Source organism: Podarcis cretensis (assembly GCF_951804945.1).
Source record: "Podarcis cretensis genome assembly, chromosome: 1".
Taxonomy (NCBI): Eukaryota; Metazoa; Chordata; class Lepidosauria; order Squamata; family Lacertidae; genus Podarcis; species Podarcis cretensis.
In genome coordinates, this window is record NC_137170.1 from 83,273,742 (window position 1) to 83,299,379 (window position 25,638).

The window sequence follows — 25,638 nt, forward strand, 5'->3', positions numbered from 1 at the left end:
CCTGCAGCTTCATTCACATCAGCAGTCCTCCCTCCCCATGACGCCCAAAAGGAAATGTCACTCTTGATTATTTGTTAATTACTCACCACCCAGAGCCGATTATTGTGGAGGGACAGTAGTTAATGGCTGAGTTGATTTATACATCTTTCAATTTGCCACTTAACAGCCCCTAGCAATGACTGTCTTTACAAATGCCTCATTAAATTTCATTTAGTTAAATGTCTTTTGCCTTGTTACAGAAAGGATTTTTTAATTATTTTTTTTAGAAAATAGTTATCTTAGCTGGTCAGTACCTATTTTTCTCGTTATGTCTACAGGTTACAAGTGTATATGGGATTTGTAGCAGAACCTGCCAACTTTGCCTCTCACAGTGCCTTGTTACTTGGAAAGAGGATCTTGTTGGTACATATTAAATGCTGAAACTGTGGAAATTTTAGTATTTTTGGAGTGGGACACCTTGAGCGACCCTAAAAGATTAAGACACCCTGAAATGGGAAAAAGGAGAGGCAGCCTCAGGAATGTGTCTTTTGAAGGTCACGTGTATTTCAAAATGTGTTTTCTTTATGTTTTCATGGGGGCGGGAACCCTGATTCTCTGCCCTATTAGCACAGCTTCCAGGGTGGTTAACAACCATAAAAGCAATCAGAGCAATGAAACGAAAACACCAGCACAGTGTAATTGGCAATACAACCCTATGGATGTCTACTCAGAAGTGTACCCTGCTGAGATCAATGGAACTAACTTCCAAGGAAGATGATTATAGAATTGCAGCCTAAAAGAGCAAAATGGAAACAGCAGGGGAAGATAAAAATAAGTGAGCGTAACCAGCAGAAGACCCACTCAGCTGGCATTTAAGAATGCTGGGGGAAATGGAAGAAAGCTCTCTGACTGGCAAAAGGAAGGTGTGAGAGTGAGGCACCAGCCAGGCCATCCTCTCTGAGGAAAGCCGTCCAGAAGTGAGGCAAAAAAGAGAGAGAGATAGACTGAGAATGATGGGGGTAATACGTTTTAGCAATGGGATATGTACAGTCTTCAGAAGGGAGAGGATAGGATTACTGACATATATGAGACAGCTACTGTACTAGTTTCTATTTTCATTTATTCAAAGTATTAATAAGCTACCTTTTGAGGTCAAGTAGTGTACAAAAGAATGTATGAAACATGTCATAGTGGTATACATTATTATAAGAAGGCTTGTCTGAATTACATGAGCCCAGGGTAGGGAACCCTTTTTATTTCAAGGGCTGCATTCTCACAGGGTAATCTGTTGGGGACCACAAACTGCAGGTGGAGTCAGAGGTGAGTAGCATTTGTAGAATTATAGGATTGCTTGTTCTCGCTCTCTGCCATTACATATTTTTTATGGGCTTGCTGAGTAGCCCTCTCTCTCTCTCTCTCTCTCTCTCTCTCTCTCTCTCACGCACACACACACACACACACACACACACACACACCACAGAAGAGGGATCCAGCAAGGGAAGATGGGCTTAATTGTGGGCTGAGTGAGAACCAACTGACTCAGAAGGTATCAGTGGGATCTGTTGCCTGGCAACTACCAACATGGAAAGACTTGCCTTCACTGAGTGAGATCCAGCTGCTTAGTCCCACTCTCCTGAGGAGAAATGTCAACAGTAGCTCTGATGCCTAGTAGGCGGAGGCCAAATGGAAACATCAAGGAAAATCATGGATATGAGCAAGAAATGCCACCAGTATAGTCCTTACACCCTACAGAAATCATGTTAATTTTGTTATTGGGGTGGACAAATCTGTCAATTTCGGTTTCGCTCAGTTTCTCATTTTTCAATAGACAAAATTTCATTCATTTGTTCTTTTTTCTGATCATAAGTTCAGTTCTCTGGATTTCTAGATCTGTTTGCATTTTTTTTAAAGTCCCAATGAAAATTCATCAGCATTTTAGTGTGAATTTTTCCTAATATACATGTTTTGAACCTAATTTTGCCTAGCATGGACATTTTTGCAAAGCAATTTCTTTTACAGTGCATTTTTGTATGTTTCATATGCATTTTATTCATGCTTCTTCCCAATATTTGCATTTTTGTACACATTTGTTGGCTGAAAAATTTTGTTGCAAAATTCGGAGAAGTGGCCATTTCAAAAGATGGCTCTAATTTGGTCTGCATATTGCTTCAGAAAGCGTGAATTAGATAGAATCACCTGTAAACTGAATCAAATTTCTCCCTAACCCGGGGGGCCACTAGGTGGCGCATCGGAAGATGGCTGACAATAACATCTCTCCGACCCACACGAGGTAATTTGGAGGCTATGATGGGGGTAATTAGCCTCCTTAACCCCCCCCAGGATTATGGGGGGGATGGCCCTTGCCTGCTGTGCCCTATACCACCCCCGAATTTGTGGGGGTGGGGGCACTAGGCACAAAGCCCTCCTGTGGGATTTTCGGCACTCCTCGACGCCGTCCCCGATTCGCGCCGCTGGTTGCAATGATCTTTAAAAGAAATAATTTGGACATGATTAATTGCACATACATCAAGGAAAAAGGGGAGTAAATACTGCTGATAGAAGAGATCTCTGATAACAAGACAACAATAAAATACGAGAAGAACGTCAAGATACGGTAATGACTGAGGGGGGAGGGGGGGAAAACCTGCCTCTACCTTTTTATGTGACTTAACAAGAATCCCCCTCCCCTAATGAGTCAGAAATTAAGGACTTAAGCTGTGGATTTAAGGCTGTGTGGAGATAAACTTTCGATCCAAAGCAATGTTTCAAGATGAAGCTGGAAAGCTAAGAGTTTTGGAGTGACGCAGTCAGGAAAAAATGCCGTTCGCCATTTTGTGAGGCATTGTGGGAGCTCTTGGGTCTGGGAGGAGAAAGAGAGAAATAGAGTTGTTTACATATCGTGAATCAACTCCTCGGTGGGACTTAAGAGCGACAAATGCCAAAATTTACGATGGAAAAAGTGATGTTATCTACGAAGGAGATATATGGAAACCATCTGGACTTAGTGGAGGAACGGGAAATCCACACAGGATTATTACACTTGCTATCGGCTTAAGGAGACTAACAGAAGAGATTGTAAAGGAAAAAGAGAAATTATACGAACAAGATATGATGTGGCAACACCAAGATAAGACTGGATAGAATTATGAACTTTGTTTGGACTGATTGGGACTGATTTGGACATTAACGCAGTAATAAGAAGATGATCTGAATTCCCCTTTGGATCTTGAAGTATGGGTTCCCCCAACAAAATTTAAAAAATTGGCTTTGTAATTCGGAATTTATATGATGTGATTTAATTTGATGTGATTGGCCAGTTAATAAAAATTATTATTAAAAAAAAAAAAAACAAATTTCTCCCTAACCCTACTGACAACAGACCTGAATATGATTTTCATTGTGATAACATTTTGTGAGCTGCCTTGAGAGCTTCTGTGTGTGACAAATCTGTATATTCTTATCAGTATAAATAGATAAGAAGTAGTAATTCCCAGTCTGCAGAGCAAGAGTGGGCCCACAGGGTCCTGAAGGCCTCGTGACTTCCCAGCCATGCCTCAGGTCCATTGCCACTGACACAGAGAAGGCCTTCTGTGGTATAGAAAGAATAATTTTACCAGGCGCAACGTCTCCCACCTCTGATGTATTAGGACAGGCAAAGAGGTACCCACTAAAATCTGCTAGACAACCATTAGAAGAAATCTGAATGCAGCCCTGTTTAGGGAAGCTTTTAATGTTTGATGCATTACTGTATTTTAATATTTTTTTGGAAGTCACCCAGAGTGGCTAGGGAAGCCCAGCCAGATAGGCAGGTTATAAATAAATAAATAATTGGCACAATAGTCCTGCTCTGTTTGACATCTGACCTTCACAAAGAAGGACATATGGGGAATCTCTGTGTGTCTGGTTTCTTCACTATACAGTGGTACCTCAGCTCAGGTTACATATGCTTCAGGTTACATACACTTCAGGTTACAGACTCCGCTAACCCAGAAATAGTGCTTCAGGTTAAGAACTTTGCTTCAGGATGAGAACAGAAATTGTGTGGCGGCGGCGCAGCAGTAGGAGGCCCCATTAGCTAAAATGGTGCTTCAGGTTAAGAACAGTTTCAGGTTAAGAACGGACCTCCGGAACAAATTAAGTACTTAACCTGAGGTACCACTGTACAGCTTTTGGCAACAGCTGAAGACAGAACCCTTTAACCTGGCCTTTGACCCCTCAGATGTGCGTTTCCAGGGCTCACCCTATTCCTTTATACTACTTTTGACTGTATACTACTTTTGACTAATCTGTTTTGACTACTTTTCATTTGCAATTGTTGTAATAAATGGCAGCAGCAGCACCTGTGATGTGGATCTCCCTTTGCTTCCTTCAGCATTGGATTTTCTACTGCTCTGAAGGAGGAGAGGAGCAACCTTCTGCCTTCAGCATCATGAAGAGTAGGAGAGGCTCTCCCATGGCCCTTGTGCAAGTATTTTGCCCTAACACACTAAGGAATGAGAAAAGATTGTTTTGACGTGCAGCAGACCACATACTAAGCAGATAACATGACCAGACAATTGAAACAATACACAGAGGACTCTTAATTGACACATGAGGATTAGTCAGTTAAAACCTGTGGTGCTTCCAATTGTCCAACCACATTATCCACTTTAAAGACCGTTTACCTTGTAGGGCTACTTTAGTATTGCTTTTCAGAGAGGAATTTCCAGCTGCAAATGTTCATTGCTTTCAGCATTTAATCCATACACCTCTTTCAGCTACTTTAATTGGAACATACAGTGTTTTGTCCATCAGCTACTGAAGAAAATTTGTGTTTGAACATGCACTTTACTAATTTAACCATAATAATTTCCATAGGAATTATGCTTAGCTTGGTAGATCTGTCATTTTGTCAGCAGGAGTTGAGGAATTTAATTCCTGGGCTAAATGATGCCTGCTTCAAGATGGACAGCTCCTAAAACTATTCATTTATTCTCTTTCTCTGTGTGCTACACATGAAATTGCAATTGACTCTCCGCACTGCTGGGGGTATTGCACTTTCTGCATGTGAACATCCTCTTATGTTCCATCTATCCTAGAGATGTGAAATCACCATGTGAATGGGGAAGGGGAAGGTACAATTCACCTCCTAAGCAACATACCAGTATATTATCTTTTTCCTTCTTTATTTTTAAAGACAAGCATCTGTCTGGGTTTCTCCAATATGGCTCTGCTTGGGATGTGTGCTTACGGCTGCAGCCTTTTCTCTGTGACTTGCACAGCATTCTGAATCAAACTGCTTCTTCAAAATGCTATTTTGGCTTAACAATGGTATAAGGTGCTCTGAGTCTACTGGGAGGAGATGGGGTTAGGGGAAGTATAGAAATTCAAATGAAGTTCAGCACAAATTTAAGAGGGGCTTAAATTGCCCAGGAAAGGTCCCTGGGATCTGAACAACTTTGTCCAGGCCAGCTGGTCCCTCCCAACCACTCTGCATACAACTCCTTTATTGGACTGGACTTTGCTCATTCACTTAAAAAAATACTGTAGTTATGCTGTTGTGCAAGAGGAAAGAGCTCTATAAGAACTGCGCACTTAACTGTACAAAGAAACGTCTGTGAGGGCCCTAAATCTTGTTTTGTTTTTGGTGTCAGTTTCCAAATATGACTTGAAGGAATGCAAATATTAAAACAGTTGCATTTGGGGGTTTTTGTAAAGTGATTGGGACAGTCCAATGGGCAGAGAAAGAAACAGATTTCAGAATGAGAGGAATATTTTTATATATATATTTTAAAAATGGGAAGGAACACAATTCTTTACACCACAGGCTCTTGAAGTAAAATGCCAGCAGAGAAGTGTCTCTTGGCTACCTCCCTAATTCAATGCTTGTGTGGTACAGTAATCTACCCTCTTCCAATTGGTACAAACCACACCTGCCTCACTTGTTAATTCCATGCCTCTTCTGCAGGCAAGTGGTGAATAATCCTTTCTCCGACATACAAGTTTTTAGATTCCCTAAAGGTCTATCTTTCAAAAACATTAATACACATTGCTGGTGTATATGGGACCAATAATTCCTCTCTTTCTTTCCTTTGGGGTCACTTGCATTCACAGGTTAAGGGTGAAAGTGAGCATTGTCCCACTCTGTTGATTTCCATCATGCAGCTATGAGGAAGCTTAATGGATTGATGTCCCAATGAGGGATGTCCCACTAAGAGAGCTCTTGTCCAGAGTGCTGCAATAAGGGTGTTTTTGCTGACTCATCAACAGAGGGGAAGGAATGAAGAACACAATCTTTTCTAGGCCTTGTTATTGTGGCAGACCACCTCTCTTTGGCCTGCCATGAGCTAAAGCAGATGTGCATCACTATAGGTAACACAGAGTCCACAGGACACTTCCAAACCCCTCTTTCCAGCTACATACCCCTTGAGGTTTTCTGCCTGGTTGCAAATGTGTCCTTGAGGTATTATAATGACTCTTGCTTGTCTGGATGGAGGGCAGAGAGGGGCATCCTGACTTCCCTATGCCATGCATTGCTGCAGGTTACCAAGAGGTGGAAGGGGAAGTCAGTGGGGATCTCCGCACGGTGCAGTGTGGCATCGGATTGGCTCTGCTGAGAGCCAGTGTGGTATAGTGGTTAAGAGCGGTAGACTTGTAATCTGGGGAACCAGGTTCGCGTTTCCGCTCCTCCACATGCAGCTGCTGGGTGACCTTGGGCCAGTCACACTTCTCTGAAGTCTCTCAGCCCCACTCACCTCACAGAGTGTTTGTTGTGGGGGAGGAAGGGAAAGGAGAATGTTAGCCACTTTGAGACTCCTTAAAAGGAGTGAAAGGTGGGATATCAAATCCAAACTCCTCTTCTTCTTCTTCTGCTGCTGCTGCACCGCACCATGCCAGGCTCCCTTTACCTTCTTGGTAACCAGCAGTGGCATTGGGAAGTCAAGAAAGGCACACAGCTCCACCTGTCAGCCACTGCTGAGTGTGTGTAGAAACTAGCCTGCTGTACAAAGGTACACATTTGTATTAATTGCTCTGCTCACTTTTGTCTGTCTCTGGCCTTTTCCATCACTGGCCAGCGGCTCCTGGAGGTTTGCTCAAAAACGAATTCTGCCTGTAGACTGAAAAAGGTCCTGCATTCCTGGGACAGAAGGAGAGAGAAATATGGAGATCTGGAGGGAGCTGCTTATTGTTGGTTCCCCCTGGGAATTCCCTGGGTTTGGGAAAACCTTGAGCAAAATGCCCTCATGTGTGTGGGGCGGGGAGGGAGGTTCTGTTGTACTTGCCCATTCTCCTTCATCTCATCTAGTTGTGAGAGCCTCATAGAAAAAGGCTAAACTTTTGGTGGCTGAGGGAGCCAAAGAGCAGTTTTGCTTTGTTTTTAAAGTCAGATAAATAGATTAAAGAGCTGTTGTTGTTTCAAAAACCGCTGTGAGAAGGGATGGAAGATTGTAAAGTGGGAGGGAAGAAAATATGATTGTGACTCATGGGAAAAGGGAACCAGCTCTGCCTCGCAGAAAATGAAAGTTTCCTTTCAGAGAAAAGAGCTGTCATATGACATCTGTATTTGAGCAGAGAAATGAGGAAGTGCAAGGAGCACTGAGAGGCTCTGGAGTAGAAAGAGGATCCCTGGGAAGAAAAACTCGGAGGAAAAGACACAGGCAAGAAAGGGAGAGGCCGAGAGAATAGGCAGGTAGCCAGGCTGATAAAGAACTCAGATCCCAAGGCAGGGCTTGCATGGCCTCGCTGGGGGCCCGAGAGGAGCGGAAGCCCCTCATAAGGCAGGAGGAGGCCCCTAACAGGCCTGCCACATCTCCCTTTGAGGGCAGGAAGACTGCCTGTGCTGCTGTGCTGCTGGTGGAGATTCTGGAGCGAACCGCTTTTTTTGGCATCGTCTCCAACCTCGTCCTGTACCTCAACAGCAGCAACTTCAACTGGGGGGGCGCCCAGTCTTCGCGTGCGGCGTTGCTCTTCTTGGGGGCCTCCTACCTGTTTTCGCCCATCGGGGGCTGGCTTGCGGATGCTTACCTGGGCCGCTACTGGACCATCGCATTCAGCTTCCTGCTCTACTTGCTGTCGGCCTGCCTCCTGCCAGCCGTGGCCTCGCAAGATAGTCGGCTCTGGCTGTGCGGGGAGATGCCAACTTACCCAGTACAACCCGCCTGCAAAAATGGTAGTACGGACTGCAACCAGCAATTGCCAAGTCAATATTGTGCCCCTGTTATGTACAGTGGTCTACTGCTCCTGGCCCTGAGCATCAGCTCTGTCAAAGCCAACCTCACACCATTTGGTGCTGACCAGGTAAGAAGAGATCTGAGCTCACATCTACCCTTCCTATTTAAACAAGAAGGATATCGGTGCACTTTGCTCCTTGTTTCATGGGCTCCTTCTGTCTTCAATATACGTTAACTGAGTAAACACAATACCTCTGAAGTACATTCGAAATGGTTTGGGTTTTTTCCTTTTAAAGAATTCTGGGCACTTTGATTTTTTAAGGGTTGCTGGGAATTGTAAATCTATGAGGGGGAAACCAGAGGGCCCAGAATTATTTGAGGGAAATCATGTATTTTGGATGTGCTTTAAAGGCAAAGTGTATACGCAGCCTTTGGCTCATTGTCTCCTGACTCTTGTTAAAAGCAGAATGCATTATTTTAGTTTATTTTTGCATACTACCTTATATCCTGCTTTTCAGTACAGATTTTCAGCAATAGCAATACAGTATGAGAAAACGCAACATAAACCTAAATGAATTAAATCAAAAATAGAAAAGGCCTCCAGAAATTGAAAAGTTTTAACCTGCGGCTGAAAAGATAACAGGCTCAGTGTAAAACAAACCTCTCTGGGGAGGGACATCTAAAGTAGGGCCCCTGACTAAAGCATCTTTTTCAGTATGCTGGCTTTTCTTCTTCTTCAGTAGTTTTTCAATTAAATGTAGCTTTTATCTTCCTATGTGTTATTTTTCTGAAAAAGACAATAAAAGCGTTTCGTTTTTTAAAAGTAGAATTATCATCATCATCATCATCATCAATAATACTAACAACAACCCACCCTTCACCCTAAGATCCCAGGGTGGGTTACAACAATTAAAACACAATGTTAAAAACAACTTGAAACAACTTGCAATCACAGAAATAAAGCAGGTCTTCAAAATAAACATCTAAGCTGTGAAAAGGCAGGGTAAAAAGTCCATCTTCAGGATTCAGCAAAAGCTGGGTAATGAAGAGGCCTCCTCCATGATAAGGGAATTCCTTCTCCCGGGTCTCCAACCCCCTCCCCCCCCAAAAAAAAAAACCTCTGAGGGAAAGAGGTGTTCTTTCAGGTATTTGGGGGCCCAGATCGTTTAGGGGTTTAGCATGAGAAGGGTTTCTGATGTCTGTACCAATAGGGTCAGTACTTCTGCCATGCTCAGTTTCCACCCAGAACACCATTAAAACCAAACAAACATGTGGAAAAGCATCCGCAGCCAGGGGTCTTTCAAATTTGTAGGAGATTAGGCAACTTCCTGACTGAGCTCCTTACAAAGAACGAGGAAGAGCAGTTTCTCCTTCCCCCCGAGAGCGAATTGAATTTCCCTTATCCTGGTCCTAGAATGGAGCTACTTGTCTGCTTGTGGCAGAACTAGAGCTAAACCGGATTATTCTCCCCAAGTTCTCCATGCTATTTGTGCGTTGCAACATTGGGGGATGGGGGCAATTTTACCAAATATTCTTGGTGGGTTTATTTATTTGTTTTATGACTTGCTTCCCAGCGTTGGATATTGGTGGGTGAAGGAAGCAGTGGGCTAAGAGAGGACTGGAAGGAGTAGGGACCAAGCCCATTGCTTCCTTCAACTATATTAAGCAACACTATTTTATTGTTTAACAAAATAGTAGTTCAGTGGCAGAGCATCTGCTCTGCATGCAGACGGTTACAAGTTCAATCCTTGGCATCTGGTAGGACTGGGAGAGACCTTTAATGCTAGAGAGGCACTGCCAACTGGTGTAGAGACAATACTGAGCTAGATGGACAAGTGGCCTGACTTGGTATCAGCCAGCTTGCTGTGTTCTTATTAAAGCTAGCTCCACAGTTGTGCCAACATTTAATGGATAACAAAATTCAGGAGGCCATTTTGGTAAATATCTAAAATCCCCCAACAGAACACAAAAAGAGCTTGCTGGATCAGGCCATTGACCCATTTTTTAATTTTATTTTTTAATAAATATTTATTAGAGTTTCCAAATTAGTACAAAAAAAAACAAAAATACACAAAAAATGACAAAAATACAAAATTAAAAAACAATTAAAACAAATATAATTTCCATTTCTTATTTCCATCAACTTATTTCCCAGACCTCCTCTCACCTCCCCCTTTTGTATACCAGTTCAAATTCTTAACTCAGCAAATCCTTATTATAACTTATTATAACTTATTATAACTTATTACTCAACCTTTACATTACAGCTGGTAACCGCTTAATTTCTGTCCAACATCCCTCTAATGTCCATTAATTTTGCACTGCCGCTGTAAATAGTCTTTAAATTTCTTCCAGTCTTCTTCCGCCAACTCTTTTCCCTGGTCTCGGATTCTGCCGGTCATTTCTGCTAGTCCCATATAGTCAATCACCTTCATCTGCCATTCTTCCAGAGTGGGTAAATCTTGTGTCTTCCAGTACTTCGCGATGAGTATTCTTGCTGCTGTTGTTGCACACATTAAAAAAGTTCTATCTTTCTTTAGCACCAATTGGCCGACCATGCCCAGAAGAAAGGCCTCTGGTTTCTTAGGGAAGGTATATTTAAATACCTTTTTCAATTCATTATAGATCATTTCCCAGAAAGCCTTAATCTTGGGCACGTCCACCAAAGGTGAAAGAATGTACCTTCAGTCTCTTTACACTTCCAACATTTGTTATCGGGCAAATGATAAATTTTAGCAAGCTTGACTGGGGTCATGTACCACCTGTAAATCATTTTCATAATATTCTCTCTTAAGGCATTACATGCCGTAAATTTCATACCAGTGGTCCATAACTGTTCCCAGTCAGCAAACATAATATTATGTCCAACATCCTGTGCCCATTTAATCATAGCAGACTTCACCGTTTCATCCTGAGTATTCCATTTCAACAGCAAGTTATACATCTTTGACAAAACCTTAGTTTTAGGTTCTAACAATTCTGTTTCTAATTTCGATTTTTCCACCTGGAATCCAATTTTCTTGTCTGCCATTGACCCATTTTAGTTCAGCATCCTGTTCTCACAGTAGCCAACCAACAAGCAAGACTGGAACACAACAGCACTTTCCCGTCCTGCGGTTTCCAGCAGTTGTATTAAAAAAAAAGACTGCCTTGAACTGTGGAGGCAGAGCAACGCCATCACAAACCCTCCAAGTGCCTCTATTTTCCAGGGACGTCCCTGATTTAGAGAAGCTGTCCTGGATTCTGATTTGATCCCAGATTGTCCCACTTTTCCTTAGGATATGCCTATTTTCATTGGAGAAATATTGGAGGGTATGGAGTTATCTGACCTCTGAGCCGTCTGAAGGCAATCCTGCATAGGGAATGTTTCTTTTAATGTTGGCATTTTATTATGTTTTTATATGTGTTGGGAGCTGCCCAGAGCGGCTGGGGCAACCCGGTAAGATGTGTGTGGGGTATAAATAATAAAATTATCATGGAATGGGACATCCCTATTTTCATCGGAGAAATGTTGGAGCGTTTGGCATCATGGCTGGTAGCCTCTGATAGCTCTTTCCTCCATGAAAACAAAAGGGCCAAGCTTCAAAAGGAGTTTGAAAAATAGAAACCATGTAAGAAATTTATTTTCTGAATAAATCTGGCTTGGTAGACGGACCAGTAGAATGGCTTTGGTGTGTGTCCCCCCCCCCCCGGGCAAAAAAATCTAGGAGACGTTCAGTGTAGCTCCTGCAGTACTGATTGCCCCACCTTGTCCAGAACATTCCAGGTTAACCTTTCATCACCTCTCCTTTTTAGATTGCGTCTTCACAGTTACTTGGTAGCTCCAAAGCCAGCGCCCTCAAAATGCTTAAACTCCCGCCCACCATCCAGTTTTTGTGCATCTTCATTAAAGCTGTCCTACCCCACCCACTTCCCCATAATTGTTCACAAGCCAAGAAGAAGCCATTGCCTCCCTTGCAGTGGATAAGTCTTCTCCTCACCAGGGTTTGGTGTGTCAGGATACAGCTGCCTCTGTCAAACTCGACCTCAGGGCCCCCTTGGTTTGCACCTCATTCAAATATCTTTTGTGGTATCCCACAAAAGAGTTTTCCATGTGTGCACATCAGCCTTGCAAATAAGACCACAACAGTTATCAACCCCTATAAATGTTTACTAGTCCTAGTCCACTTATACTTGGACGGAAAGGACCCATTGTCTTTCAGGTTTTAAATATATCCCTTGTCGGTCACATGGAGACAATTCTTACAGGGATAAGTCACTCACAAGCAACTTGTCTAGCAGAACATGGTCTCACTCCCCTGTACTTTAAAAAATTTGAAGGTGACGGACCGTGGCCGGGATGCCACCCGACGTTTCTTCAACTGGTTCTACTGGAGCATTAATATTGGGGCTGTGATCTCTCTGCTGGTGATTGCCTTCATCCAGCAGAATGTGGACTTCCTTATTGGCTACGCCATCCCTGCTGGCTGCCTGGCCCTGGCCATCATCATCTTCCTCCTGGCTGCCCCCACCTTTGTCACAAAGCCTGCGGCTGGCAGTCAAGTCTACCCCATGTTCCAGCTGGCCTTCCAGAAAAGCTGCTGTGGCCAAGCAATCCAGAAGATGACCACCAAAACCAGGTAAAGCAGAGAATGATGCCAAGTTTCCTATCCCTTACAGCAGGGCAGGAGAAGAAACAATTCTCACTCTACTTCCAACCCATAGGAATGCACTCTCAGGGCCAAGGCTCAAAGGGGCTGTGGTCTTTGTGGGAAATAGATGGGTACTTTGTCCACCTTTGAACAGGTTGTTGAGTTCCGGGGAATGTCACTTCAGGCTCTGTAATAACAGTCTTGATTCCTATAAATGAAGTGAAACTGCTATTTGGGGATAAGAAGCCCACATGAACTCATCTGAAGCCTGGAGTGTGACCCTGGTCATGTTATAAAAGCCCTGATACACTTTTGCTCTTCCTTTTATCTACAGAACACATAGTAACCAGTCAGAAGCCGAGGCTAATGGCTCACTTTCAGGTCCAAGAACCCAGCCTGTGGGGATGTCACATGAGCATATTGCCAACTTCCAAGTGATCATGAAGATCCTACCTGTGTTGCTCACTCTCATCCCGTACTGGATGGTCTATTTCCAGGTAGGGCATGGCACCATTTCCCAATTCTGGTCTGAAGCCCTCATCCGTTTAGTGCTGTGGCCCTCTGGATGTTGCTGAACTACAGCTCGCAGCATCCCTGACCGTTGGCCATGCTGGCTTGGGCTGATGGGAGTTGGAGTCCCAAAACATTTGGAGGGTTACAGCTTCCCCATACAGCGGCTGAAGTTAGAAGGAGAGGAGGGTTAAAGGATGTCCTTTCATTGCCAAAATGTTCTTAAACCATGTGTGACTTCATACTTTCATAATAATAGCACATAATAGTAATAGCACAGGGACTCTCTCCATTTAGTCACTCTGCACTAAGCATGAAGCTTGGTCTTTGGCCTACATAAGCTCTGCCCCATCCTTAGCAGGGAAGCAAATTCAACTAGGATTGCAACCTGCTATGCATTCATGTGGGCTCAAGCCCAAACTTAGTTCCAAGCAAACTTGCATAGGGTGATCAGACTGCAAGGTTCCTAGCAGGGCTAGATTTGGACCTTTAGAGGCCCTAAGCACTTAAAGGATTTTGGTTCCGTCTTCTATATCTAATTCAAAATATAAACAATAAAAAACCACAAAATAAAATTTATTTTTTGAAATGAAATGAAAGATGGGAAATAACGTTTAGTTTTATATATTTGTATAAATAATGTTTGTGTTTGTTCAGCTGTACCATATGGTCCATGGTAAATCTGGCAATGGGAAATTTCTGTGGTGCCCCCCCTCCCGGTGTCCTAAGGAGGGGCTATAGTAAAAACAGGGTGTCTGCCCGTTTCATTTCCCCCTTGGTTCCTGTTGGCTTTTACAGCACAGCTGTAATGTTGACAAGCAGTTACTATAAAGTGAAATGAAATGCACATTAAAAGCAAAGCTATGGAAGCAGAGGTGTTTCTATTCCCGTACATTTTTTCCAACAAGGTCATAAATCCTTGTTTGTAGGTGAGTGGGTTGCTAGGGAAATGTGAAACCATTTATCCCAAAGAGATATTTGTGAGGGGAAAGGAGCAAGCGTGGCGGCAACAATAAAACAGATTATTCTAAATGTTAAAAATTGCTTAGGAGGCTGTCTGTTTTGATACAAGCTCATGGTGTTTCCATACAACACGGTTTCGCTTATCCACTCTGAGGTACTATGGCACTAAGTCAGCTGTTGAGAGAGGTCTTCCTTCTCCAAGGCACCAGGCATCTCAGCAGGGATAGGAAACTTCCAGCTGTTGCTGGACTCCATTTGCTATCACCCCTGACTGTTGGCTATGCTGGGTGGGCTTAATGGGAGTTGGAATCCAACAACAGAGGGCTACAGGTTACCTCCCCCTAGCATTCTTTTTAATGAATCCATTTAATAATATGCCTTTTAACTGATTAACCAATTCATGATTAAAATCAGAGTTGTGCCAAAATGGGACGAGGATACACATTGCACAGAATACACAGCCTCTTATGTAATCAAACACACCCAAACACACTTTCACTGATTGCTGGGGATAGGTCTGCAAAACAGTGGGGAAATGGTACCTCATTCTGAGTAAAAGTAGGTGCCCTTGCTTTGGTTGGCTTTGTGATGTCATCATGTAGCTAAATCTGATTGGCCAACTACAAGGCAACCCATCCCTGAGGTGCTCAGATAATGAATTTCACTGTTATTGCAGCATCTGCCCTGCAGATGGCTGGGAAACCAACGTGTACTGAAGACCCATGGATGGGTATGGGCACATCAAAGAAAGCCCTGTGCATCTGCTTATTTATAAGGACTTTCGAAGTTTGTTAGTTTGTGTAGGCATGTGCTACATTTACATCCCTGACTTTGCTCTATGACGGAACTCACGGTGGCATACAAGCGTTCTCCCCAGATGTTCTTCCCATCCAAGCACTGACCAGACCCAGGCCTGAAACATGGTGCCTGGAGGAGTTTCTCTGGGTGACTCCTGGGGGCCAGGGCATTTTGGGGCTCCCCAGTGGTTTTTTTGAGGGGGGTGGTACCCTCAATTCTCAGAGGGCCATGCACATGACATCAGGACATCGCCTTGGGCCCCCTCAAATATCTGGAGAAGCTGGCGCCTCTGCCTGCAAAGCAGACCAGCAGACTCAGACCAGAACTTGGGCCCTACGTTCCTGTTTTCCATACTTTATTAGTGTTTCAGGGCTGCAACATATCCTTTGCTTGCAATGGATGAATAAGAGTTTATTGCAGATTCAACTAGGTTGTTTTGGGGTTGATTTGTTTTTTGCAATTGTGACCCCATATATTACACAGGCTGACCCCACTCCTGTCTTTTTGTTTCCCCTACTGAAACCCTCTTCTGGTCTCAAGAGACATTTCTTCATGGTTCTGGCTGCTTTATAGGACAGAAGTTAGGGGGTTTTGTACCATGCCCAGGATTTGGGCGATAATTTCTAGTTTTGTAGCAGAGGCAGCTGAATATGCAAATGCAGTCAGATCTACATATCTAGCCACCAGGGAGAGAACACATTAAATGTTTCTTATTGGCATTTAATATGATCGGGGATTTAAACAGCTCTGGCTGGCTTTATTAGATGCATTATTTGTGAGTTTCAGGGAGACTTGTTATCACTGACAATGATTTATGATTTATGATTTTCCTGAATTTTACAACAGATTCATCTGTTTGTAAAGTTGGTGCAAAATTGTTTCCTTATTTCTTCACATCAAGGAATAACACAAGAATAGTTGTCTGTATGTGGTGGGCATTGCCAATGATGTCCAGACATTTGATCACCACAGAGCTTATACCAGTGGTTCCCAAACTTTTTTGGTTCCATAAACTCATTCCCAGTGCTGCTTACTCTACCTTAGGAGAAGTTTTATTAGTACTTTGCATGCCCCACTAAGGAAGATAATAACACAATAAAATTCAAAGCAGTAACAATTATTTGCACATTTATTAAAAATCCAGTTGAAACTATTTAGTTTAGTTAATTCAACGAAATTGATTGGCTTGATCCAGATATACCAGCTGCTCAAAATCTGATTGTCATTTACACTTCCAGTGCTTCCCTGCTGCCCCCTTGCCTCTTAACACCCCCCAAGTAATTCCCCCCTTTGGGAACCACTGGCTTAGACCTTGACAGTCAGCTGGGTTGGGGTCAATCAAAGACTTGTGATCTTTCTAGCTGAACATATATATCTTTAATGGCATTCCTCTTGTCTCGCGTTTTAGATGCAGTCAACCTACTACCTGCAGGGTCTGCACCTCTACATCCCCAACATCTTTCAGAAGAGTCAGCAGAACAACAGTGCTTTCTCAGTGGCTGCAGATGGTCACTACACGGTAGGCCATGAGAAACATTGCTGTGTGGTTTCGTTAGACCTTGAGAAGATGGTGTAAGACTGTCCAGCCCAGACGACAGAGCTTGTGCCAAGCTCTGTGCTATATGAAGGGGATGAGCTGTGGTGACTTGGGTCACATTGTGACAAATGTGGCACCCATCACAACAAATGTCTCTTTTAAGTGGAGGAGATATGGGTGCTCAACAGCTCCAATGAAGAGGCTTAGCCTGTGGTGAATGTGTTAAGGAACAACAGGGCTTCTTCAGGGAAGGGACATAAAGCAACAGCCTGGTTCTGCCCAGAGCAACATTCCTCCTCCTCTGCAACAGCCCAGGCACAAGCCCTGTTTTTATAGGCAGAATAGCTGCTGACAAGCTGCATGTGATAACAGGCCTCAGACACCACAAACAGAAGAGAAATTGTTCCACTTCCCCTCAGGCCCCAAACTGTGTTGTGCTAAGCTAAGGGGAGAGTTGAGATGGGAGTAAGGATGGGATGTATAAGCAGGAGAGAATGAGGGATTTTGGGAAAAGAACTCAGGCATTCATGTTGGTTTTGGACTTCTTTCTTAAGGGAATGCCCTTCTATTTCATGAATAGGAAGCAGTCTTTTTTATTTGAAGGACTTAAACGGCATTGATTCCCCCCCCCCATCCTTTCTGATATTGCTTGCCCATCTCCTCAGCTTGGTAGCTGTGGTGCTTTTATTACTGTTTCTCAACTTCATTCTGGGGAAAACATCCTCAGAATATGCAGCCAAGATCCATATAGTGGTCTCTGGAAATTGCTGTTGAAAAAATGTATGTGTGGGTTCATTTCCTTCTTGCAGGGAGCCAACCATATGCAGAGATTGCCACGAACAGGACTGTGCTTTTTGCACACTCTGTAAAACACTCTATTCTGGGAATATGATAAAAGCACGATCATGTAATTGGATTGCTTGTATACAACCAACCCATGATAATCAGGGGTGAGAAAGTACACTGTGATATTGGGCAGCCACTACATGTTTAAAAGGGACGCGGGTGGTGCTGTGGTCTAAACCACAGAGCCTAGGGCTTGCCGATCAGAAGGTCGGCGGTTTGAATCCCTGCTATCCTGCTATGGGGTGAGCTCCTGTTGCTTGGTCCCAGCTCCTGCCCACCTAGCAGTTCAAAAGCATGTCAAATTTCAAGTAGATAAATAGGTACCGCTCTGGCAGGAAGGTAAATGGCATTTCTGTGCGCTGCTCTGGTTTGCCAGAAGTGGCTTAGTCATGCTGGCCACATGACCCGGAAGCTGTCTGCGGTCAAACGCCTGCTCCCTTGGCCTATAGAGCAAGATGAGCACCGCAACCCCAAAGTCGTCCGTGACTGGACCTAATGGTCAGGGGTACCTTTACCTTTACCTTACATGTTTTGAAGGTTGTACCAATTGGCCACAGCAGTTGGGGACAGCTGACACAACCAGACTAGTGCATTCAAAAATGTTAGTTGAGCAGAAGCAGTCCTGTGGTTCCTTCATCAGTTTGCAACTCAACCTACTTACCACAGCAGGGCAGCCATTCCTGGCACAGTAAATAAGGGTGGGATTGTGAGGGGTGAGCATTTGGGAGAAGCAATAACACCAGGTGTTGAAAGTGGTTGCTGAACTCTGCATGGACCCACTCACTGTGACAGTATGGTGGTGTGTATTGTCCCTTTGCAGCTCCATAGAATCCAAGCCTATTGCAGGACATCCCATCAAACAGGTGTTACCACATCCTCTAGCTTCATAGAAGTGTCAGTGGTACCTGTAAGCAGAGCTTTTTTTCAGCTGGAACTCACTGGCACTTAGTTCCAGCACCTTTCAAGTAGGCACCATAGCCATTATAAGAGAGGCATTCATGGTGAGTTCCTGCACCTCCTCTCCTAGAAAAAACAACACTGTCTGTAAATATATCTGAAGTGCGCTCTCTCTCTCTCTCTCTCTCTCTCTCTCTCTCTCCAGTTCCCAGATGCCTGGCTCCTTCTAGCTAATGTGGTGGTTCTGCTGGTCCTGGTCCCACTAAAGGACCGGGTCATAGACCCCTTCCTGGCAAAGAGGAAGCTATTGCCTTCAGCACTGAAGAGGATGGCTCTAGGCATGTTCTTTGGGCTTGCCTCAGTTGTTGTTGCAGGTGAGTCATTCATTTGTCTGTATCAATCCCAACCGCTTCCAGACAGGCAGGGGCGTAGCTAGCGGGTGGTGAGGAAGGCCCCTGTCAGGGGCGCAGGTGGGGGGGCGCACACAAAAATGGCTTAAAAATATGTCCACAAATATGTCTATAAATAAAAATATTGATTATTGCCTCATAAGAAAAGGTTTTAAATAGAGGATCTTTATATGATGTGCGGGGCCCTGTTTTCCCCTCTTTTTTTCTGTCCCACATTCCTTTTTCTTTAAATTTCTGTGGCTAGGGGGCAGACTCTGGACAGTTCTGCCAGGGGCGCAAGATCACCTAGCTATGGCTCTGCAGGCAGGTAGCTCCAGGGGTGGAGGAAGGAGGGCGCGGTAGTGGTGGACCGCCCCGGGTGTCATCACTGAGGGGGGGTGACAAAATGCCAGGCGCCACTCACCGAGCCACGCATCTCTCCTGGGAGAGACATGGTGGCTTGGGTGTGCTCAGGCTCCCACATTGCCCAAACAGTCTGCCTGCCGCCTCCCCCTCAGCTGTGGGGCGGCTGAGTAGGAGGAGGCAGGCAGACTCCTCGGAGGCCCCTCAGAGTGTCCTGCCCCGGCTGGCCCCACCCCATGGGCTGCTGGCCCCTCCCCTGGGTGCAGGGAACGCGCACCGCCCCAGGCACCCGATTGGCTTGCTCTGCCCCTGGGTAGCTCCAAGTGCCACCCAATCATTGCTCTTCCATTGTATCTACCACTGCAACTACAATGGACTTTATGTATCTCACTGTGTTCTGTTCTCATCAGTGGGCATGAGTTTTGTGAATGGAACCATTTGAAACTCAGCACACATTCACTATAACCCTTGTGGGTACCATTATAACCCCATGTTACTTTTAAAATTGATGTTTTAATTATATCACTAAAACACCTATCCAAGTTTTATTACGAACATTGAAAGAGATAACAGGGGTAATACACCATACTGCTGTAATACTTCAGTAATGTTCTGACCCTATATTATAGTGTTATAATGCTAGATCTTTCTTTCCTGGTTTGTTTTTTTAATGTTATCCCTGGGAACACATTTTAGTGATAATTAAAACAAAAACAGAGTAATAAAATGGTGCTCACCACAAATATTATAAATAATAAATGCATGCTGAGCAGTGATAGGTTCAATCTCTCAGTATGTTACTGTCCGACATCAAACCCCCATTCTTTAAGAAAGATGGAAGAGTAGCACTAAACGCATCTGCACATGTGGAGATTGTGCTGCTCTCCCATTCTTCGGGGCGGGGGAAGCTGGGCATTCTGTGTTCTGAGGGAAGATGGAAGAATAACAGGAAAAATAGAGGAAGACAATAACGGGATGGCGATGCTTCCTGCAGAAAGTGATTGACTAATGCACAGCAATTCTAAAGTAAATGCCTCATAAGGGAAGCACTCCCTAGTTCCTATTTTTAGAGTAAAACCAGTTGAGCCCAAAGCATAAAAGATAATAGTTTTATCAGCCACCTTGCTCCAATAGAATCAGAAACAAGGCTTCAGGAATAAGGAATGCTATTTTATCAGTTCCAGGAATCGATATGTATTTCTTGAAATAGCATGCATTACAGTTGTCCTGTGATTATACTACTTCACAATGCAGTTTCTGAATTCCTCTGCCATGTAAACAACAACAACAAACAATAAAAACTCAGTTACCAGTACTTAAAAAATAGCACCCTGGGGAGAAAGCTAGGCTGTAACCCTGCATTGTGACATGTTATCCTTCCTTGGGAAGGGAACCTTTGTTACAAAGTGCATTCAGTCATGCCTTACACACACAAATGCATACTACTTACTTACTACTAGAAGGACTATACAATCTGATTTTTTCTGAAGACCTGCCCTGAGCGTTGCAGTCCAGATGTCCAGGTTGCAATGCAAATGTCAGGATGCTTTAGCCAGTGCTGATTGCCCACTAGGCCTGGCAATCATCAGCACAGGCTGTGCAGTCCATATAGCTGCTTCCCTACAGTGTGCGCAGGGGTGCCCCAGATCAAAGACGCCAATGTTTCCCTAGCACATTTTCTGCCTAATGAGCATTACTGTGGCCAGTTGGCATCATCAGGGCATGCTCACAATATATAGATATAGAGTCATTCCAAACCCTGGCAAGGCTTTGTAGAGCAGCAGGGCCACCTTCCATGGCTGGAAGATGGAGAAGGGCAGGACAATTGCTACATCAACCCAGCACAAGAGGAGGGGGAATTAAATTGCTCTCCCCATTGTTAGAAAGGCCCATCCCAGAGGCCAGCCGGAAATTCCTGCAGAAGCATCTAATGACCCAGTTCTGGACATTTGCAGCATCTGGGAAACTCCTCTAGAACTTCACACTGTTGCTGACATTTAATGTCTTGACTGGGAGCGAGACTGTACTGCTTCCCTGGTTGTCTTATGTAAGCCCAGTTTAGTCATGAGATGTCTGGCATGGTCTGAGGAGTCAGGAGCCAGGTTTGCCCTCACAGTGAAAGGACAATTAGGAACGCCTCCATATAACTGAAACACCATGTATGTTCCATTCTTCCCTCATGTTAATGAGTTTGTGAGTGCCAGGCACCTATAATCCCTGGATCCAGGGTTCAGGAAACTTGATTAAAATATAAGCCAGGCTAGCTTCTTCATGAGGTAATCACCATCAAGAAAGAACAAAGGAAAGGCGATGAGCCATTGAGAAAGCAGTGGAGAGGGGGCTCTGTGCCGGATTGCAAATGGGTGGGGCTCTTAGATAGTGAGAAGGACAAAGCCTGTTTCTTAGAGAGCAGAGCTTTTTGTGGAGTGACCTAGAATAGGGGAAAGTTGCAGGCTGGAAAGGCAGAGAGAGAGAGTCATGGCTGATTTCTGCTTGAATCCAAGGCTGTGGCTATGGGAGAAACAAGACCCCTCTGAGGTGTTAATGTTGTGAACCTTTCCATCATAGGCTCAGGTTGCATATATGTGTAAATAACCATATTTCATAAAGACACCACAGTCTCTGCTGTGCCACATTTACAAAAGGAAACAGAGGCACCAGGTAAGCATCTGGAACCCCTGAAATCTCACACTGCTCGGAGATTGGGGTGACATGCAACTTTATGTTCCATTCTTTCCCAATACCCTTTTTGTGCTACACTACCTGTAGCGGGTGGCGCTGTGGGTTAAACCACAGAGTCTAGGACTTGCTGATCGAAAGGTCGGCGGTTCGAATCCCCACGGCGGGGTGAGCTCCTGTTGTTCGGTCCCAGCTTCTGCCCACCTAGCAGTTCGAAAGCACCCCTAAGTGCAAGTAGATAAATAGGGACCTCTTTCTAGCGGGAACGTAAACAGCGTTTCCGTGTGCAGCGCTGGTGCTGGCTCGCCAGATGCAGCTTCGTCACGCTGGCCACGTGACCCGGAAGTGTCTTCGGACAGCGCTGGCTCCCGGCCTCTTGAGCGAGATGAGCGCGCAACCCTAGAGTCGGTCACGACTGGCCCTGATGGGCAGGAGTACCTTTACCTTTTACCTGTCTCTCAGTCATTATGACCCTTAAAGAACCATTTACACCTCTTGCAATTGTGGCATGATAAGGACTCATTGAAACAGCAATCTGAGGAGGAGGGGAGATTCATTTGAAGCATTAATTGGCAAACGGGAAAGTGCACAGAAGTGTACCACATGGCTCTCTTTTAAGCTGTTAGCTGGTGGAATACTCTCATTAAAGGAACAGCGAACACCCACACCCACACCCACACCGAGGCATGGCCTATGATTAAATATATCCCATCTGTGAAATGCATCATTCTTATGGGTCTAAAGGCTGCTTCTGCTCAATAGGTGTTCTGGAATCTGAGCGTCTGAAATACGTGAACAACAATGGGACCATCTCACAGAGAATTGGGAAGGATGTTTACAATGCAGCCCCGCTCTACATCTGGTGGCAAATCCCTCAATACCTGCTCATTGGAATCAGTGAAATCTTTGCCAGCATTCCTGGTAAGCAGCACAGAAGAGTTTTCTATCGCACTAGCAAGCCTGGAACTGCACACAAGGGGAAAAGCTGCTGGGAGGGGCTCAATGGAAGCCTAAATACAGTTATGGTTTATGGAGCCTTGAATAATGGTTTAAAAATAGCTGGTACCTTGCTCTTCTGGTTAACCAACACTCCTTTCTCCCAGGGCTGGAGTTTGCCTACTCAGAAGCTCCCAAATCCATGCAAGGAGCCATCATGGGTCTCTTCTTCTTCATTTCTGGTGTGGGATCACTTTTAGGATCTGGCCTCCTGACATTGCTCTCTTTGCCGGCCGATGGCTGGATGCACTGCCCAGAGGATTTCGGTAAGTGATACAACATCTGCTGCCCTTTAGCTACAAGTAGCGGGTAAAATCTGACTGTAGGGAGAGTTAAAGGGCCTCTTGACATGCCCCTCCTAGGATCTGGGCTTTGGCCTATGTCCGAGTAATAACAGCAGGACAGCGTAGGCAAGAAAGGAACCTGGTGTGTCTGAGAGGTCGCAAAGAAGGTATGTTGTCAGGAGGCTGCTGTAGACAGAGAATACGAGGAAAGAATTGCCTGGAGTGGTGAGTGCTGCAGTCCGTGGCAATGGGACTCCCTGCTGCTGGCCTGCTTTGTGTACAATAATGGCTCTCCCTTTTTCTCCCCTAGGGAACATTAACAAATGTCGGATGGATTATTATTTCTTCCTGCTGGCCGGGATTCAGACAGTAACCTGTGTCCTCTTTGTCTGGATCTCCATCCGCTATGAGCGCCTCCGCTCTGCTGGCCGCGAGGGCAACTAACATCCCCTGCCTTCTTCCACCGGGACTGCAAAGAGGCGCCAGAGTCCCCTGGATCTCAGCTTGCTGCAGAATCCCCACCACTGTAGCCTATATGGTTAACTGCTGGGACGTTGCAGAGGCCAATGGTATATAAAAGGATTAGAGAAATTAATTGGGGATAGAGCCGTCAGTGGCAGCCAGCCAAAGTCGACAACCGCACGTTCAAAGTGTCATTAACGTCTTAGTTCTTGAAGCTGAGCCCGGGGAGCCCAAATTAATTATCCCGGGATATAAGCCACTGTGACTAAGTCACACGGACCCGTTCTCTGACCTGGCAAAGCTGCTCTCGCTCCTGTGAGTGCTTAGCATTCCTTTTGCAGCTCAGCTGTCCTTTTTGGTGGCGGGATTAAACCCCAAAATAAGAGAGGAGTTCTCCCTGTATCTCTCCTCCCTCTGCCCCCTCCCCCCCCCATGCCCAAGCCAATGACAAGACCATTCTGTCTTTAAGCCACTGTGTAGCCTTCTTGAAAGTCACCTCCTCGGGGAAATTATTCTCTCTGGCCAAGGGTGTAGCAAATGGAGATGTGGCTGGTGATGGGTTAAGACATCAAATATATACAGCAAAGCTTTTCACACAACAAAATCTGGTGTGGAGGGATCCACAGTCCTCTTCTGAGAATGGACATGGCCTTTAAGGTGTGCACCATCCGTTACTAAGAGCCAGTTTTGTCACAGAGAAAACAACACCTGTTGCCCTGCTTCTGGGGGGCAAGGCTTCTGTTGCATGAAGAAAAGAAAGTGGTGGGCCTGGGATTTGAAGAGCACAACAGTGTTAATGGATTGGGCCCAGAGAAGATGGAAAGGAATGGCACTTGTGAAATGGGGACTTCCTGACTGCTCCCTCCCACCTCACGGCAGGCCTTAGACACAAACATCCAGCAATGGCAGGAGGTGGGGTATGGCAGGGACTGCAATGGGACAGGGAAATCAGAGGAATCTGACAGGGGTGTCTTGGGGAAGCTTTAAGTACTTTAAGACCTCTGTGGATCCAAGCACTTGTATTTTGAACTTATGCAATGTGAACCTATGTCATTTCATTCTACATGTAGGGAATACAGGGATAGAATTATGTTGTGGAATGGAAACATCGGTCACTTTCAATTAAAAAAACAATCACCTAATTTGTTTCTGATCCTCTGACTGAACAAATTTCACTTGCAAACATGAGTCAGCACAAAATCTAAAATAATGTTTCGATAATTGCTTTAGTAAGCCTTCTTGTGGCCTTTTAAGTCCATCTCAGCATTCCTTTCCGAATGCAAAGAGTAGAATTTTCTTTGCAGTGCCAAAACCCCAAAAGTGAAAAGCTGGTTTCTGTGTGGAAGAAGCCTGGCATAGATGTGGGTCAAAGGCGACAGGTTGTTCCTAGTGTGGCATCTTTAACTTAGCAGGGGCTTTGATCTGGACCACAGTAGCAATTGCACCCAGCTGGGCTGGATTCCGCTGCAACTCGTGTCAGCTCAGTGTGTTGGATTTGCTCTTCAGCTGTCGTTATGAATTTTTAAAATTAAAATCAATGCCAAACTCCCTATAGAAACATTCCATGCTTGACAAGACTCCCTCAGAAACCCAGAGAAAAGTTCCACGGGGCCTCGTCTTACTTTTCCTGGTAATATGAAATCTAATCCTAAATGATTTATGACCAGTGGGCCTGTAGCTTATCGGCATATTTGAGGAGTGACAGGAGGACGGAAGGTGGCAGTCAGAAGGGCCTCCCACAGAGACAAGTTTCAACAGCGCAGAGGGTGAGGGGGCTCCTGTCAACTCAAAATGCATGGAGGAGGGTTTTTTTGGCAGGTGTCTCCTGCAAGGATGGGGAAAGTGGTACTTGCTGAATTTCCTTCCATACAGGGAAAAATTGGTGGTAGGATAGCATCAGCTCTAGGTTGGGAAAGACACCACTTCTGCATTGGGTCCAGCACCTCATCACAGTTCTCACCAGCTGCTGCCCCTCTTCCTCTTCTGCCTCCTCCTGCTACCACCTGCTTGTTAGCCCCAGAAAGCCAAGGAGCACCCAGGCAGGTGAATAAGCAAGTAGGTTGCAAAGGTGGAGAGGAGGAGGTCCTCAGGCCACAGAGGTGTGGCCCCCTGGCAGACGACCGACTGCTCCGATCCCTCGATGCCAGTCCTCCT

At 44.9% G+C, this 25,638-nt stretch overlaps 1 protein-coding gene across 1 annotated transcript; it reads left to right on the plus strand.

Moving 5' to 3' along the window:
- The first annotated feature begins 7,492 nt into the window (after positions 1-7,492).
- Positions 7,493-24,626, plus strand: SLC15A3 (solute carrier family 15 member 3). Its single transcript, XM_079956413.1, has 8 exons — positions 7,493-8,256; positions 12,450-12,748; positions 13,095-13,257; positions 16,440-16,550; positions 18,517-18,685; positions 22,505-22,663; positions 22,846-23,004; positions 23,333-24,626. The coding sequence occupies exons 1-8, from the start codon at positions 7,693-7,695 to the stop codon at positions 23,464-23,466; spliced, it is 1,758 nt and encodes a 585-aa protein (XP_079812539.1). The 5' UTR covers positions 7,493-7,692; the 3' UTR covers positions 23,467-24,626.
- The last annotated feature ends 1,012 nt before the right edge of the window (positions 24,627-25,638 follow it).

What these genes read in the sequence shown, in the direction of transcription:
- SLC15A3 (XM_079956413.1), top strand. Translation starts at nt 7,693, where the DNA reads ATGGCCTCGCTGGGGGCCCGAGAGGAGCGGAAGCCCCTCATAAGGCAG. An exon ending in TGCCTCAGTTGTTGTTGCAG is followed by an intron (nt 18,686 to 22,504) that starts GTGAGTCATTCA and finishes TCTGCTCAATAG; the next exon opens with GTGTTCTGGAATCTGAGCGT. An exon ending in AATCTTTGCCAGCATTCCTG is followed by an intron (nt 22,664 to 22,845) that starts GTAAGCAGCACA and finishes CCTTTCTCCCAG; the next exon opens with GGCTGGAGTTTGCCTACTCA.